General features: G+C 38.9%; 1 protein-coding gene across 5 annotated transcripts in view; it reads right to left on the reverse strand.

Moving 5' to 3' along the window:
- Window positions 1-12262: 12262 nt before the first annotated feature.
- The window catches only part of MIER1 (MIER1 transcriptional regulator), a 65118-nt gene continuing 59898 nt past the window's right edge, over window positions 12263-17482 (reverse strand). For all 5 annotated transcript variants that reach the window (XM_068963902.1, XM_068963901.1, XM_068963905.1 and 2 more), the window contains 2 exons: window positions 15303-15442; window positions 12263-12847 (listed from right to left, as the gene is read on the reverse strand). In XM_068963902.1, the coding sequence (XP_068820003.1) occupies window positions 12519-12847; window positions 15303-15442 (469 nt within the window). In that variant the 3' untranslated portion in view covers window positions 12263-12518. The remainder of the gene's footprint in view (window positions 12848-15302; window positions 15443-17482) is intronic.

The raw sequence follows: 17482 nt of genomic DNA on the forward strand, positions 1-17482 counted from the left end.
TAGTTGGATGGCATCACTGACTCAATGGACATGAGTTTGAGTAAGCTCTGGGAGTTGGTGATGGCCAGGGAAGCCTGGTGTGCTCCAGTCCATGAGGTCGCAAAGAGTCAGACACAACTGAGCGACAGGCTTGAACTGAACTGATTTATCTATCTGTTGGGTCTTAGTTGCATCATGTGGGATCTTGTTGTGTACGGCTCCCTAGTTGTGGGTCCGAGGCTCTGGAGTGTGCAGTTTCAGTACTTGGGGCTTAGTTGCCATGACCCCCACTGTACCCCCCAGTGTTAGTTCCTGGACCAGGGGTCAAACGTGCATCCCCTCTGTTGCAAGGCAGAGTCTTAACCACTGGACAACCAGGGAAGTTCTCAAACTAGATTCTTGTTTTTCTTAGTCTGCCTGTAATAAACTTGGTGGTACCTATCTCATCACCATCATATGCCTGTCTGTTGGTGGCATTCTTCATTCAGAGTTCATACACAGTGGATTTAAAGCTGGTGAAGCTGGTAGCTGGTTCAATCTGAGAAGGCAAAGCAACGAGCCATGCTTTTCAGCTGTGCTGATGGTGCCCTCTTGTGGCAACAGCTGCCACTGGGGGCTATGTGATAGTGAAGAAAGGGAAACTGTTAGTCACTCAGTTGCGTCTGACTTCGCGACCCTGTGGACTGTAGTCCGCCAGGCTCCTCTGTCCGTGGAATTCTCCAGGCAAGAATACTGGAGTGGGTAACCATTCCCTTCTTCAGAGGCTCTTCCCCACACCGGAATTAAACCCCAGTCTTCTGCACTGTGGTCAGATTCTTGCCATCTGAGCCACCGTTTGTTTCACAAGAAGGAAAAGCAGCATTACTTTATGTTCTGCCTACTATATGCTTTCATGGAGGTAAAACTTCATATCATGTGTTTCCATGTTACAGTGTTGCTGTACAAATGGTACCTTAAGCAAGGCTGAGGGATTTGTCCCTCAGATAAACTTAAATCTGAGCTTTGATTCCAAAGCCTATTTAAAGAATTACAGATAACATCCCTGTGTTAGGAGACTGCAGCAGGAAAGTTCACCAGAATGCCTCATCGTGTCTGCTTATCCTTTGGGTAACTTATCTTTTTTCAATGAATATTTTTGAGGACGATATCTACAAATGATAACAGAATCATGAAATTATACGAGCTGTATGCAAGAAGCTGTGGGAGGAAGAATGCCATCCTAACTGGGAATGGTAAGAAAATCTCTTGGGAGAGCATTTGAGCTGGTACTTAAAGGGACAACTAGGATTCAACCAACATTCCAGGGCCATTGTATCTGTTTCTGTCTGGAATGCATTCCACCCTCCCCCCATGTCTCTATAGCGCATGCCATCTCTCTGGGCCTTCTCTGGACAGCCTGTCTAAAGTGGTACCCCACCACGCTCCCTGACCTCTTTCCATGCTTCACCTCCACAGCAGTTGTCTCCTCTAATGAAATTTAAGCTCAATGAAGGCAGAGATGTTGGTCTGTTTTGTTCGCTGTAACGTCCCTGGCACCTAGAACAGTGCTGGATATGTTTGCAGGGACACAGTATTTCTTGAATTGAATACATCCAGTCAGTAGCTATGTTTACTGAGCACAGCAAGGCAGAAACATGGCCTTTTCTTCATTTTAGGAAGATCATGCCAGCTGCAGTATTTGGACTGTATACTGTAGACTGATGAATTCAAATCTTACAGGGGCCAGGCGGGTAAAAATTATGAATCTGAATAAACGCAAACCACACTATAATAGTTAGTGGTAGGGCTTGTGGTATCTACCTGCTTAGAGGCATTTAAATGAAAACAAAACAGATCTGCCAGCCAGGGTTGGCCCACTGGCCGCCAGTGTGCCTAAAGCAAGGAACTACTTTTGGTCAGATGAGGATGCTGTCAGGGGAAGTTCAAAGAAGGGGGGGATTGTACAGGTAAGTGCCTCAGCTAGGATGCACGGTCCTGGTGAGAAACTGTGGAGTCCTAACGTGGCTGTGAAAGCATGGAAGAGAAACAGGATTGGCATTATTTTAGGAGGTAACATTAGTAGGTGATGATGAAATTTGTTTCTATTTTTTGTTTATAAGTGAAACTGTGGTGAGTTGTTTATTTTTTTAAACCTAAATCTGGCTTCAGGAGACCAAACATGAACATTTTTAAGGTATTTATCTTAGGTTTCCAAGTGTTTTCCAAAAAGGTAAATTTGGTGTGTAGCAATGAAATGGAGTACTTGCACTATCTGCAGTAAAAATAAATGTACTGAGCATTTGCTAGGTAGGCATTTTTTGTGGGCACCTTACATATTGATACATTTTAACTCTCTAAAGTATCATATTATTAAACATTATTTTAGAGGTGAAAAAACAGGCACAGGAAGTTACTATTGTTGAACGGTGGTAATTGTGAGAAATTCTTGCTTTACAGAATATACACTTGCCTTCCTGTAAGGCCTACCTTTTGCTCTGAGTTCCCAGAGCTGCAGTACAGTGTAATGTTTGAGTGTGGAGGGAGTGTCTGGCTATTCCTTTAAATCAAATTAGATGAGTCCCCATCTTGCCACTTACCAGGAAATTCAATCTTAGCCCTTCTCTAAGATTAGACAAGATCTGAGGGAGTTGTATGATGCCTGGAATATAGATGGGACACCTTGTTACCTTCAGCCCCTCACGGTCACTCCTTAGTGACTAAGGCGTCCTTTGAAAGCAGGTGGCAGCACAGATTCCAAACTTTGGCGCAGAGGTAGTTTCTCTTCCCATTCCGATGCCTTGTGTGCAGCCTGTCCTGTCCCTGTGTGGCCATTCCTCTGATGTCTTGCCAGACAATGAACTTGCATTCCAGTTTTTCCCAGAGCCTATGGACCATATTCCCCGCCCCCGCCTCCTTCACCCTCCACCAATTTGGGGACTTTCTTCTTTCAGAACTGACTTGTGAGAAATAGTCTAGGAGAAAATGTTGTTAGTGAACATGTACTTTTTACCTCACAACACACTCCTGAAAGCAATGCAAAGATCTGACTTGGAAAAATAGAAAGTGGACAAAACCCAAATGATTGGAAAGGTCCTCCATCTTCTCAAGGTGGCTTAGTTTCCCATTTTGTAGGTTGGGGAAAACAATGTTGTGACTTTGATTTATGAATATTATCCCAGTGCATGTAATGGCAACCACTCAATATGGTACGTGGTATTATTTGTAACCGTGTTGTTTCAGCCACCTACTGACCCTTCATCTGTGACCAGCACATGCTCCTTTGGAACAAATGGCTCTTTCAACCATCCTAGCCAAATGAATCCAAAAGGGGCTGCCACCTTATGAGTTGCCTGCAAGGTGGCTGATAGTACTTCACTCCTCTGGCCAGAGGGACTGATAAGCTAAGGGTTGAGCCCATGGTCCTAGCCAAGAATACATAAGCTATTAAGTGTTGTGAAGGAAGAGAAGAGAGGGATCTGATCTTATCTAAGCTCAGTCTAAGGCTGTTGAACTTTGGACCTGTCATTTCCCCATTTTAGGCCTTCCGTGTTCCCTTCCATAAAATGAGAGGATTGAGTGGGAGGTTCCAGTTGCTAAATCATTGCCGACTCTTTGGGCTCTGGCAGGTTCCTTCAGGCAGCTGCCGCTTCATTTGTGGGTTTTTTGGTGGCTCTGCAGAAGGCTCAGTGCACAGCGTTCTGTTGGAGCTGTTGTACCTAGCCAAGCACACCGTGCCGGTTTACTTTTGGCTTCCTATTTTATTTGGCTGTGCTGCGTGGGCTTTCTCTAGTTGCAGCAAACTGCTGCTCTAGTTGTGGTGCGGACTTCTCATTGCAGTGGCTTCTCCAGTCGCAGAGCACAGGCTTCAGGACATGCAGGCTCCAGTAGCTGCGGCGCGCGGGCTCAGCAGTTGCGGTTCCTGGGCTCTAGGCTCACTTCTCATTGCAGTGGCTTCTCTAGTCACTTCAGGACATGCAGGCTCCAGTAGCGGTGGCGTGTGGGCTCAGTAGTTGCGGTTCCTGGGCTCTAGAGCACAGGCTCAGTAGTTGTGGCACACAGGCTCTGTTGCTCCGTGGCATGTGAGATCTTCCCAGATCAGGGACTGAACCCATGTCTTCTGCATTGGCAGGCAGATTCTTTACCACTGAGCCACAGGGAAGCCATGAACACATTTTATTGTGGACATTAAGTGCTCTATGCTCTGCTATTGATCTTTTAAAAAATATACATATTACCTCCCTAAAATCTGAAAAACTAGGGCTACAGGGATTTTGGATAAGGGACTATAAACCTGTGCAACTACTGAGTATCTAGTAGTTTCTGGGGATAAGCATTCCCCATGTGTGATTTTATAATCTCTGTGATATCACTGTGAGTATTGTGCTTTACAGATGGGCAGTTTTAGTGTTTTCTTTAGCATAAGATTATGAGTGAGTGAAGTCACTCAGTCGTGTCTGACTCTTTGTGACCCCCTGGACTATAGCCCGCCAGGCTCCTCTGTCCATGGTATTCTCCAAGCAAGAATACTGGAGTGGATTGCCATTTCCTCCTCCAGGGAATCTTCCCGACCCAGGGATTGAACCTGGGTCTCTCTCATTGCAGGTACTCTTTACTGTCTGAGCCACCAGGGAAGCTTTAAGATTACAAAGTAATGGCAAAATCAAGAGGAGAAATCTTGAAATATGGCTGGATTTGGATGAGTAGAATGCAAAGAGGTGCCATGGTATAAAAAATGCTGTTTGAACAGGAAGATTCTAACCAGTTGACCTTGAATAATTGAGCTATTAGAGATGCTTATCCCAACCCTGAAACAGTTGAAAACCTGAGTGCTGCTATGTCTGCCTCAAAAACAAAGGAATTAGTAAATGATTCACCCAAAGGCAGGAAGCTGAGCCAGTTTGGATACAATCACTACTCAAACCCTAGTTCTTTTGATTCCATGTATTGTGATCTTTAATCAAACACAAATTTTTCTCCACACTTAAGGATCTGCAAAATGAAAATACAAATACTCTATTGGAAAAAGATATCCTCATAGAAGAGGACCCATACAGTTGAAATCTGTGTTAATGGTCTACTGTGCATATTTTAGACTTATCTCTTGGTGGAAATGAGGTACAGTATGAGGTATATAAACAGAAATAAGGAAATAACAAGGCCAGGCACTGTGAGGCTTTCAGCTATTTGTTCTGGAAATGAATATTTAGAAGCACTGATTAAGAATATTAATGAGGCTCCAAGCCATCAGGTTAAGTTCATTGCTTTCACCGTTGGCCTATGGGATATACCTTGTAAATGCTTTGTTCAGTTGCTAAATCTTTTCTGATTCTCTGACCCAATGGACTGCAGCACACCAGCTTCCTGTCTTCCACTATCTCCGAGTTTGCTCAAACTCATGTCCATTGAGTCAGTAACGGATATAAACTGACCCTGCTTCAGAAACATTGTTTTAACTATAATAAGTTGACTTTTCAACAGGATAATCTAAAATTCAACTAAAGAGCATAAAAAGGGCTGTGATATTGCTAGTAGTCAAGCCACAAATATTGACTTGGGTTCTCTGTGGAGCCCAGACAGTGATTGCAGGCTAGCCATGTAACCACTGACATTCATGTTGAATGTTTCTTCTACTCACCCATGTAGCCCCCCTATCCTTTTTCCCACCCCCACCCCTCATCAACAGACTTTAGGGAGAGGGAGAACATTGAGGTATGTCTGTTAAGTTGCTTCAGTCATGTCCAACTCTTTGCAATGCTATGGACTGTAGTGTGCCAGGTTCCTCTGTCCACAGGATTCTTCAGGCAAGAAGCCTGGAGTGGGTTGCCATGACCTCCTCTAGGGGATCTTCCTGACCCAGGGATCAAACCCACATCTCCTGTGTCTCTTACATTGGCAAGAGGCCTTACCACTAGCACCACCTGGAAACCCCTTATGATTAAGTACAGAGTGAACAAAAGCAATGGGAGATGCTGTTTTCATAATTTTAACTAGAAACTTTTTTGAGGAAATAAAAGTTGCAAAATTCTTGCAGTCAGAGCTAAAACAAAGCCCCAAGGAAAGTGGTAGTGTCTTTACCAGCAATGGCATTAACTGATGGGAGTGTCTGAATGAAAATGCACCTTCACAATTGAAAAAAGGTGGTGGGCGGGGGGGGGGGGGGGGGGGGGGAGGGGGGGGGGAAGAGGTTGATACGAAGTACAATTTAGGATTTATCCCCAAAGGTACAGGGAAATGGAGTGGGGAAATCTCCCAAGAGTCTGGTCGGTTGAGCCTGGCCCTTTTAAAAGCACATGGGAAAAGTGGTTATTATAAGCAATTGGAAAAGCAGTGTAATGTGCCCAGTGAGCAAATAAATTTATCTGTAAGGCAAGAGGGCTGTGGTTGGATTTGGGTATATGGTGAAGAAACCAGACATGGCCCTCTTTCATGAGACTTGTGATCAGGAGGGGATAACCCTACAAAATCAAAATGGCACCTGTGACAAGGGCTACACTGATGACTTGTTTTTAAGACCACCATAATCCCAACATTTAGAAATAAATATTATTTTTGGCATATGACCTTCATTGATTTTCCTAACCAAATATCTATATGAAACATATCCCTTTAACAAAACCAGGAACATCCTCTTTTCACTTATAAGGTGTGACACAGGAGTGTGGCAGGGAAGACACCCAAGTGAGTCGTTTCGCCCTTTTAGGCTCAGTGTTATTAACATTAGCCACTTATGAAATTTGTGGACACAACCCAATTGTCTTTAGAGTGTTTTACAATGCAGATGCCTGCCCACTCAACAGCGGCGGCAGATGCAAACAGCAATACAGTGACGAAGCCACAGGCAAAGCAGTTAATGAAGCAGGTAATTCAGGGCATTTGCAAGCTCAGAACTACCAGCCAACCAAAACTTCCACTGTCTACAGCTATGTGTTCAGAGGGGATTAGTGGAGCAGTCACACTCAGGATGACTGGCACCTCTTTAGCTTGTAGCTGGAACTGGTCTCTCACGTTCACTCAGCTAAGTATCCTAGGGACAGGAGTAGACGAAGGGCAAGTTCTCTCCCTAAACCTAGATTTCCTGGTCAGGAGTTTGAAGCGGCTTTGATGCCATTCTCTGCTTGATCTCTTTCGGTTCTGAAAGAAACTACCCCAATTCAAGGTCCAGATCTCTTTTTCTCTTTAAGATGCGTAAGCTTTTTATACACTTAATTCAACTGTCTTTCAGAGAAAAGGAGGAAGACCATTTAAAACTTACTGAACTCACTCTAAACACTTTCTAGCTGGTGTGCAGAAAGACATGTTCAGCCAACTCTACAGTCAACCGTGTTAGTGATAATAGCAGAAAGTAGAATTTTAATGAGACCAAATGTGCATTAGCCTTCACCTCTCTCAAACTTCAGATCAAGAGTCTCCTGACCTTACAGTAGTGCTCCCTAGAAAGTGAATGACAATACAGGGTGAGTCCTGAATAAGCCACAGCTGTTATAATCAGCCCTGCAGGAAATGGTAACAAGAGCCTTCTTACGGGACTCACACATGTACGTTGCTTGTTGTTGTTCAGTAGCTAAGTCATGTTCAGCTCTTTGTGACCCCATGGACTGCAGTGTATCAGGCTCCCCATGCCTTCACTATCTCCCAGAATTTGCTCAAATTCATGTTCATTGAGTCAGTGATGCTATCCAACCGTCTCATTCTCTGCTGCCCTTCTCCTTACCTTCAATCTTTGCAGCATCTGGGTCCTTTCCAATGAGTTGGCTCTTCGCATCACGTGGCCAAAGTATTGACACTTTAATTTCAGCATCAGTCCTTCCAGTGACTAGTCAGGGTTTCCCATTTTCCCATATCCTGAACAGTCAGGATTCCCATTTAGGATGGACTGGTTTGATCTCCCTGCAGTCCAAGGGAGTCTCAAGTCTTCTCCAGCACTACAATTTGAAGGCATCAATTCTTTGGCGCTCAGCCTTCTTTATGAACCAACTTTCACATCCATACATGACTACTGGAAAAATCATAGCTTTGACGATATGGACCTTTGTCAGTGAAGTGACATCTCTGCTTTTTAATACACTGTCTAGGCTTATCATAGCTTTCCTTCCAAGGAGCAAGTGTTTTTTAATTTCATGGCTGCAGTCACCATCTGCAGTGATTTTGTAGCCCAAGAAAAGAAAATCTATCACTGTTCCCACTTTTCCCCTTATTTGCTATGAAGTGATGGGACTGGATGCCATGATTTTAGTTTTCTGAATGCTGAGTTTTAAGCCAGCTTTCTCACTCTCTTTATTCACCCTCATCAAGAGGCTGTTTAGTTCCTCTTACAGTTGCCTAATCTCTAACAAATACAGTAAGTTCAAGGAAAATCTTACTTAGCTAGAATTATGGGCAAACAGTCATTAGCTCTTTATTCCCAAGCTCATGCCTACTCTTCCTTTTCTTGTGCTCTCCTTGGACTCAGCATGAACTTCCACTGTTGCACTCACCTACCCTTGAGTAGAACATGCTACATCTCTGAAGCCGTAAGTTAAGCACAGTAGCTGGCACAAGTATAGACCCAAATGTTTGTTGAATATTGCATATGGAAACGATGAGAACTTGTCATCATTGACTTTTGAATGTGAAGAAGGTTTTACCATTAATTTGGACAGAAGAGAATTAGAAGTTCAACCCTAGTTTATATGGCAATTTCTCAATGTTCTTCACAAAATGAGTAAACTTTAAATGCACATTCAAGTTCACTTCTTAGAACAAGCAAAATGACACTTTAAGTACAGTTGACCTTTGTACAACACAGAGGCTGGGGTGTTGACCCTCCACCCAGTTGCAACTCTGCGTAATTTACGGTCTGCCCTCTGTATAGTATTCTTCTTGTCATCCAATGTCTCACACCCACAGATTCAACCAAACATGGATCATGTGTTATTTTCTGCTGAAAAAAATCTGCATGTAAATGGACCCATGCAATTCAAACCTGTGTAGTTCAAGGGTCAACTGTATATTATATATTCTAAAAAAGTCACAGGAGCTAGTATAAAAACAAGATAAAAACTGATCATGTTTGGTAAAGGAAAAACACAGAAGTCAGATGCCAAAGATGCCAGCACAACGCTAAAGGTAAAATAGAAATAAGGTTATGGATAATTGGTATTAGAAGACAGAGATTAGTACAGATATTTAAAAACATAAAATCAGTCCAAAACATGGGGCAGATAAGATTTTGCAAAGGATAAACCTGATTATTAAACAGCAGAGTTGATTTTATGAGAAAAGTTTAAATAATCAGTAAAGTTATATGATATAGGAAGGGCATTTTTAGGGAGAGATTTATATGGTTTTCCTCACTGGCACTTTGCATAAAGAAGAATTATAGTTAGAAAAACCTTTATTTCTGAGTTGGTATTTAGCAGTGATAGAGAGCTGGTTACACACCCCTAGGGTCATCAGCACACATCTTGCTTGGAAAATTCTTCAGCCCCCCCTCTTCAAAATGCCCACTCTTAATTTTCTGTTGAGAGTAAAGTGAAATTTTTTTGCAAAACTGTATGTGATATAAATTGCACTGTAAAAGAAGGAAACAAAATGTTTTTAATTAAGTAGTTCAGAGAACGAGAAACAGATGAACAGAGGTACACAGATCTAAGGATCTCTCCGGAGGACAAAAAAACCAAAAATACATCATCTGTCCATTTACCCATGAGGTAAAAGGGATCGGGAGCCACTGAAACACTCTTTCACACCCTTGTCTAGGATCTGAAAGAACAGAAATTGCATACATTCACATTGTAAACTGTGCATCATTCAAACTTAAAATCTGTAATTAATACCTACTCAATCTACTAAAAATCATTCACAAAGCATTATGTAGGCAAATGTGTTTAAAAAAATATTTTAATAAGCATATTCAGAATGGCAGACAGGGAGCCGGGGAAGGGAATTATTTTACAGTGCAAAATTATTATGCATAAATTTAAAAACATTAATCCATAATTTTAAATGCCTATTTAAATATTATTTCAAATACGTTTTAAAGCTCAACAGATTTGTTTTGTTGAACTGAGTTGCAAATTTTGAACTCTATTTGAAAACACATCATAAAACAGACTAGCATTCCAAATGAAGATAGTGCTTTGCTGGGGGGTAGGTATGGGGTGAGGGAGACTAAGTAACTATTAAAGAAGGCTTCTTTTCCCAATGCAGTTTGTCAAGAGTTATGAAATGTACTAAATCTTAAGCAAATTAAATTCATGATATTACTAAAATTTTTTAAAGTAGTGCAATGACTTATCAAGTTATAGTGGCTGCATTACAAAGAACGTACTGTGTGAAATACCTGTATAAACATAAAATACAATTAAATATTTCTCCATGAAAAGCTGAGCATTATGTATTATAATAGTGGAATGTTTTTCATTAGGCAGACTTTAAAAATATTAAGAAAAGTAAAATTTCCTAACATGTATACATGTGCCGTATTTGCAAACATGCCTGAGAATTTATTTAAAATGTTCCTGTAATATCAGTTTGCAAGAACTTCACAAACCTGCTAACAAAATGCATCTTTTAAAAAAAGGTGAAAATGGCATCTCTAATATTGCAACAACTTAAAAAAAGTACATCATCACTATTTCTATAGACCATCTTTGAAGAACTAGGATACTTTGGATTCATATAATAAAATTTGATTTAGAAAATGGATTGTGACCATCTGCTAAAGCTGCCATTCTGGATAAATTAATGTTCTAGGTAAAACAAAACAACAAAGAGCTCACGCTTCTCACCACGTTCACCCAAAACTTTGATTTACTTGGATCCATATGTAACAACAGTGAAGCTACATCATGTAAAGTCAAGTGTTGTAAAGTGGCTTTTAACACTGTTTGGGGAAAAAAAGTTGTTCACATTGGTGGAGGGAAGCAGTCTGAACATAGGTTAATAGTAATACTTCATGAAGAATAAGGCCTAAACCATAATTTCTCAGTGCAAACCTCTACTCAATTGCATTAGACAGTTGAGCCATTAAAAACAAGACCACAGAAGATATATTCTAAAAAGACACTGGCTCTTTGATGGCTGAAAATGAACTGCTAGAAGTATCTGGGGGTATGTCTGTGTGAGAAGGGTAGTTAATAATCTTTTATAAAAGTTTGGATATAGGTTGGTCTATCAGCTGTATAAAACTACATTTTTTAAAATAAGAATTTTGCACTAAAAATAAAATGGCACTCTTGCAAGGTGATGCAAATCAGTTCAGTTCAGTTCAGTTGCTCAAGTTGTCTCTGACTCTTTGTGAATGGATGATCCTATTTGTAATCACACAGAGCAATGGTTACTTAATAGCTTATTTTCACTTTGGAAATGCACTATCAAATATGAAAAGCTCGATTGTAATTGGAAATCTAATTATCTGGTGATCTATTATCACCAGGTAAGTTTATCACTTTTTCCTCATAAAATATTGTTGCCTGCCAACTCCTTGTGTGTGCCAATATCTAAGTGTCACTTGACCTTTTCCCCTGTTTATTTAATGCAAAAATGGGAAATTTTATAAAGCATATAAAAATAACTGAATGGGATTCTGGTCAGCATGATACATTTAAGCACTTGAAGTCAACATTAAACTTTTGTTTTGCTTCAAAAATAATTTTTAAAATTATAGCAAATGCAAAACAAACTATGTGATCTAAGTATCATGCTTAATTTCAGTTCTCAAACTATTTGTCCTTAAGTAAAACTTGAAAAAACAAATGTTCACAATCCTTTATGAATGCTTTAACCACCTGGATAAGAAACATGACTCAGTTACTACACAAACACTTAAAAATTCATTAGAAAAACCTTAGCAAAATAAAATGAAAGCTGACAGACTCAGAATATCAATTCCTCTCATAAAAGTTTACCAACTGTACAAGTTAAGAAAATTATACAAGCTTTTGTGTTAAGAAAGGACAGCTCAGTCAAGACATATGTACTGTAAAAATCTTTCAAAGGCTACAAAGAATCTGGAAAAATACAGAATGTATTTCTTAAGCCCAGATAAGAATATGGAAAGACATCATTGATGTCAACAATTTTACATATACAAACCTGACTTGGTTTATTTTTAAACTTCTATATATAAAAAAATCATGCTAGCATAACTTTCAGGGTTCATAAGGGTTTCCTTAATAATGATACTCAATTTGTATGGAGAGAAAAATATGTTATAAAAGATATTTCAAGAAACTCAGAAAAACTGGTTATTAATCAGAAATTTGAACTTGTTTTTTCCTTCTCTGCCATCAAACTAAGCAAAAAGTACCTTGTAGTGAAATTTTAGGATTAATACATCAAATAAGAAGGTACAGATATATCTGTAGTTCATTGAAATTTACTAAACTATCTGTTATTTCCTTAAAAGGGCTTTTACCATTTTAAAGTAAAAAATCTGCAAAGCAGAATTATGAAAACTTATTTACTAAAGTTAGGACTCAATTCAAATTTTAACCAACTGCTTCAAGGAAATCAACTTTTGAAGGTAACCCATCAACCCTGAAAATTTTAGTCACACCAGAATGTACTCCAAAGAAAGTTTAGTCATCTGTGTTCTCAAGTTCTTCAAATTTCCCATGTGAGACTGTGTCTTGGAAAAGCTCAGAACCACCTGGACTTTCTTTGTCATTGCTGTTTACCCTTCGCCTTTTGGCAGGTCTCTCACTTTTCTCATCAAAATCGTTTTCATTTCTTGCAGTCATATGGGTGATTTTTGGGTCAGTGGTTTGGTTATCGGTTTCATAACCATTGGTATCCATATCTGTGTGAAGTGGTTTCTTACTTCCACCTGTTGGTCCATTAACATGTAATCCTTCAACTTTCACTTCTTCTTTGTTTAATGTTTCACCTGGTCCGTTAGATGACACCCCTAGGTTGGAAGAGACATGAAAGCAACTGCTAATATTATAAAGCTAATTCATAAATTATTATAAAGTGCTATAAACAGCTGTAAAATAACTTTTTTATCAAGGAAGTGAGGTATCAAATATGTGTGTGTGTGACACATGTGTGTATATATAGCCTGAATTCTGGCTCTATTTACTTTAGTAGCTGTGTGGCCTCAAATTATTTACACTCTCTTGTACCTCAGTCTGATCACACACATACAATGAGGATAACAACAGATTTATAGGGTTGCTGCGAAGATTAAGCTAATAAATGTAAAAAATTAAGAATAGGATTTGGTATGTATTAATAGCATGCTGGTATTATATGGCAACAAATAAGCAATGGATCCACCAGCAGTCTAAATAAGCTGAAGTAAAGCAAAGATATTCATAAATTATTCAGGGTTAGCAGTTTGTAACTTTCTAAAACAATGAAAAAATTATATTCTTTCTATAGCAGCTTGAGTTTTCTAACTGCCATATAAAAGCAAGATGACATGACTTTTTCATTCTTAACATTAATCTGTCATAATATTAAATTAATGCCTGCACTATACAAGCATACACTTGAAAATGCTAAAGGCAAACACAAATTCCTTCCTAATAGATTGAGAAAAGAAATAGCATAATCAATAACATAACAAAAGGTCATGTTACAGTTGACTGCAAAAAGACAAATTTTGTGAATGCTTAATGTAAAATACAGAATGTGCTACTGGAGAAAATGAAAATTATCTGAAAACATAAGAATGAGCCTCCAATATACATTTTGGTCAAAGAAAAAGTATTCTATTTTCTCAACTCAAAAATGCACTCAAACCATGACTGCTTATGAGATTATGTACCATATGATATAAAAGGAGTGACTTTGCCATAGTAAGCACAAGAAGCTAGGTTAAACAATCATTAGGTCAAAAATCACTATTAGATTTCAAGACACTAAATTAAAGCCCCTTAAGAAAAAAGACAGTTGGGTTGGAAAGCTCTTCCTTTCCTTGAAAAGCCTAGAAATCTTAATTGTATCACATGTGAATGGCTTCTGGGCAGAGTAATGTGTAAGTAACTTATAAACACTCTTCCTAGGCTAACTGCATGTTATCAAATGGTTAAAAGGATTCGACCAACTGCCTATCAAAACACTTTAAAAGAAGTCCCAGAAAGTTCCAAAAGGCAAAAACTTGAATTTACTTTGTGCTGGCAATTAAATAGTTTACATTTTATTAAGTATTATAAATACTCCAGAGATGATTCCTTAAGTATTTTGAATCTGCAGATGTGGAACCTGCAGATACAGAGGGTTGACTGTACTACCAACCATCTGTCTCCCCAAGCTTCCACCCTAGTCCCAATCTCAGCTGCTTATTCAACTTTAGGATGGTTGTGACTGGCATTAGAAATCATGTCAGTGAACCTGAATGTTCTTGAATCAGGAAATGGCTGCTGGGCCCTAATATTTGTTTGGCTTGTTCTTAGAGGGGAAGTAATGAGGGAATGGAAAGGGATCATTAAATGAAAAAATATATTCACCACAGTATATTAAATGCCAGTGTGAGAGCAAAGATCAGAAAAAAGGTCAAACTGTTCAATGTTCCTCTTCTAGTTTCTGTGAGGGAGAAGGGATTAGCTCTCCATTGGCCCTCCCCTAAAGCTATTACATCAGAATGCAGGTGGGCAGAGCTTATCTCTAATTTACCAGTTTCCTATTAAAGAGGATCAGAGAAGATTTATTACTTTCTGCTTAGAGATGGTCTTACTTAAGACTATTTTAATTAAAGTAGAAATCTAGAAAATTCTCTGACCAGGCCTTACTGATCCTCGGTCCACTCTATATTTTAAGCAAAAACCTATCTGAACCTCAAATATGTGTTTCTTTGCTTCTTTTTCATGGGCATAAAGATGAATGTTTTTGTACAATATGAATGTACAGGCTGACACATCTGTTTTATCTTTTCTTTCTAGGTTATTATGCTATCACGGAGAAAATATTTAAAAGGTGCCCTTGTTACCTTTTTTTCCATTTATATGCTTAAAGAGGTTTCCTGCTAAACTGTTATAAGCACTCAAAGTATTTCATCAAGTATCTGTGTACTTCTGATGTGAAATGGCTGGAGTTCTAAGACTTAACAAATAAGAATACTTACATCTAGACATTCCAACCTGATAAGAAAATAGATGCTATTTTCTTAAAAGAAATGGTCATTGTTGATGGTATACTTTATTAAATGTACTTTTTAGTGATATCAATGGGAATTCTTTCCAATTAACTTGTACATTTTCTCTGTGTTAGTATATATGCACCCTGATATTCTGTTTCATCTGGTATTTCTTTAGGTCTGCTTTGGGGGTTGAATAGACATGGAAACAGAATTTCCCAGGCTACTGAAGGAAAAGTGCCCATCATTATGAAGAAATACAAGTGTTTCTCTGCTTGCTTACCATTCTGATTACTATTGCCTATAGTGCCATCTTCTTTCTCAGACTGGCTGTTGCTACTGTTTGAGGCAGTTGGGGGAGGAGATGGTGCTCGACTAGAAGCAGCACTTTCACTTTCATCTAGAAGACGATCCATGTAATCCCTTAAAATTGAGGGAAACAATAATTATTTTCTTAAATTAAAAACAACTGAAAATTAAAACTGAGGTTAAATTTACAAGGCTTTATTAGCAAGTATACCCTAATTTTCCCAAATGGAAAGCTCCTTTTGGTTAAATGTCTGTAGGAAAACGACGTGTGAGGGCTTTACACTAGCAAATGTTACAGACCTACAGGCAGTTTTAAAACTTTAGAAACTGGAGGCAAATGATCAGAGCAGCCCAACTAAAATCAGAAAGGCTGTAAACGAAGTGGGATGATGTCAATCACAAGAAGTACAGAAGAATTTCTGAACACAGATTGGAATTGCAAAGCTTACCAAGATTATGTTATGACTATGGCAATATTTGAAAGACAAACTAGGACCTAAAAATGAAATACCTCCCTGAAACTTCCTGTTACTTTCTTCTGTATCACCCTTCTGTTAGAGCTGAGCTATAATAAGTTCGCATAGTTCCTGGGCTTATCTGCTAGCTTCACCTGCCCATATATCGTCAGAGGTGAGTTTACATCTTCCCTAAGTAATTTTTGAGCTCAACGGCATGGGATGACGTTTGTGGTAAGTGACACTGGGTTGAGGTTAGAGCTGAACTAAATACTTCTCTCCCTCAGGTTTAGTGTCTTTAGTTATAAAATGCATGTAATCATACATGACGTATGTACTGGGCTGCTGTATAGGATATGTGTAGCAAAGTGTTTTACGAACTATGCAGTGCTACTGAGTCACTAGAATAAAGGTCAGCAAACTAAGGCCTGTGGGCTGGCGATCTATTTCCGTGGATAATATGTTACTGAACACAGTCATATCCATTCATTTACATAGTATCTAGGACCTCTTACACACCAACAGCAGACCTATGTAGTTTCAAGAGAACTTAACATCTGCAAAGCCTAAAATATTTATTCTCTTGCTCTTTACAGGAAAAGTCTGATGTCATCTGTACTGAATAATCCCGTGAAGGCAGGGAGTTCAGTCTGCTTTCTTTATCTCTGCACCACTGGTGCCTAAGTTTGCACAGTGCCGAGAAGGACAAGAAAAACCTAAATACATTATTTATTCTTAAATTCTCCCAGAATAGGAATAATAGAAATATTAAGACAAATCTTTCAGAATCTTGTAAGCAGGTTAAGTAGGAATGTGGACAAGAAAGAAACCATGGAAGGGCTTGGAACTTTACTCGAAGTCTGTGTAACAGTCTGCACTAATTAACATTTTAGGCTTTATCTTCCTCATTTATAAATGGAGGGAATAAATTTGATGGTCTTTTAAGATCTCTTTGACTTTATGTCATTCATCATTATAGAACAATTAGGTAACAAATCTGAAGCACACAGAAACAGAATGAATATGATGAATGCAATGCCAAAGGGACTTAAGAAATTAAAACTAACAGAAACAGATAATGCACTAGGAAGAATTGCTGGAAATAAATCTGGTATAGTGGGAATGGGTAATGGAGGATGTTAAAAGCCACTCAAGGGGAAACTAGAACTGAAGAGATACCAAAATTATTTTAAATCTCTGAATATAGCAATGATATTGTTAAAGACATATTTACTACTGTTTCTTAAAGGTTAATGCCATCCAGAATGCTTAAGGAAAAGAGGAGGTAAGTAGACCACCCAGGGGGTTGGAGCAGCATTCAAATAGTTGGAATTATGCCGAGTTATTTTTTACTTAAAAAAAAAATTATTTGCAAAGCTTCAATTTGCATATGGCTACCAATTCTTTTAGGTAGTGAATGGAGAGACTCTGCAGTAGGATTTATCAAAGGCCATGTATAGGCAGCAAAGTGGCAAATATGCTTCATTTTGGTGAACAAATGAAAGGTAACTATGTAACAGAAAAATAAGCAAATAACTTTCAGGATAATCTGCTCTTAACTATACATTTTGACTAAAGAGGAAGACTGAAAAATTCAGTCAAATTTTTGTCTAAAGGCATTAATTAACTTAATGTTTTTGTCTAAAGGCATTTAAATTTTGTGTGGTCACTTAAACTGCAACTGTTAATGGAAAGAGAA

Source organism: Capricornis sumatraensis, chromosome 2, assembly GCF_032405125.1.
Source record: "Capricornis sumatraensis isolate serow.1 chromosome 2, serow.2, whole genome shotgun sequence".
Classification (NCBI taxonomy): domain Eukaryota; kingdom Metazoa; phylum Chordata; class Mammalia; order Artiodactyla; family Bovidae; genus Capricornis; species Capricornis sumatraensis.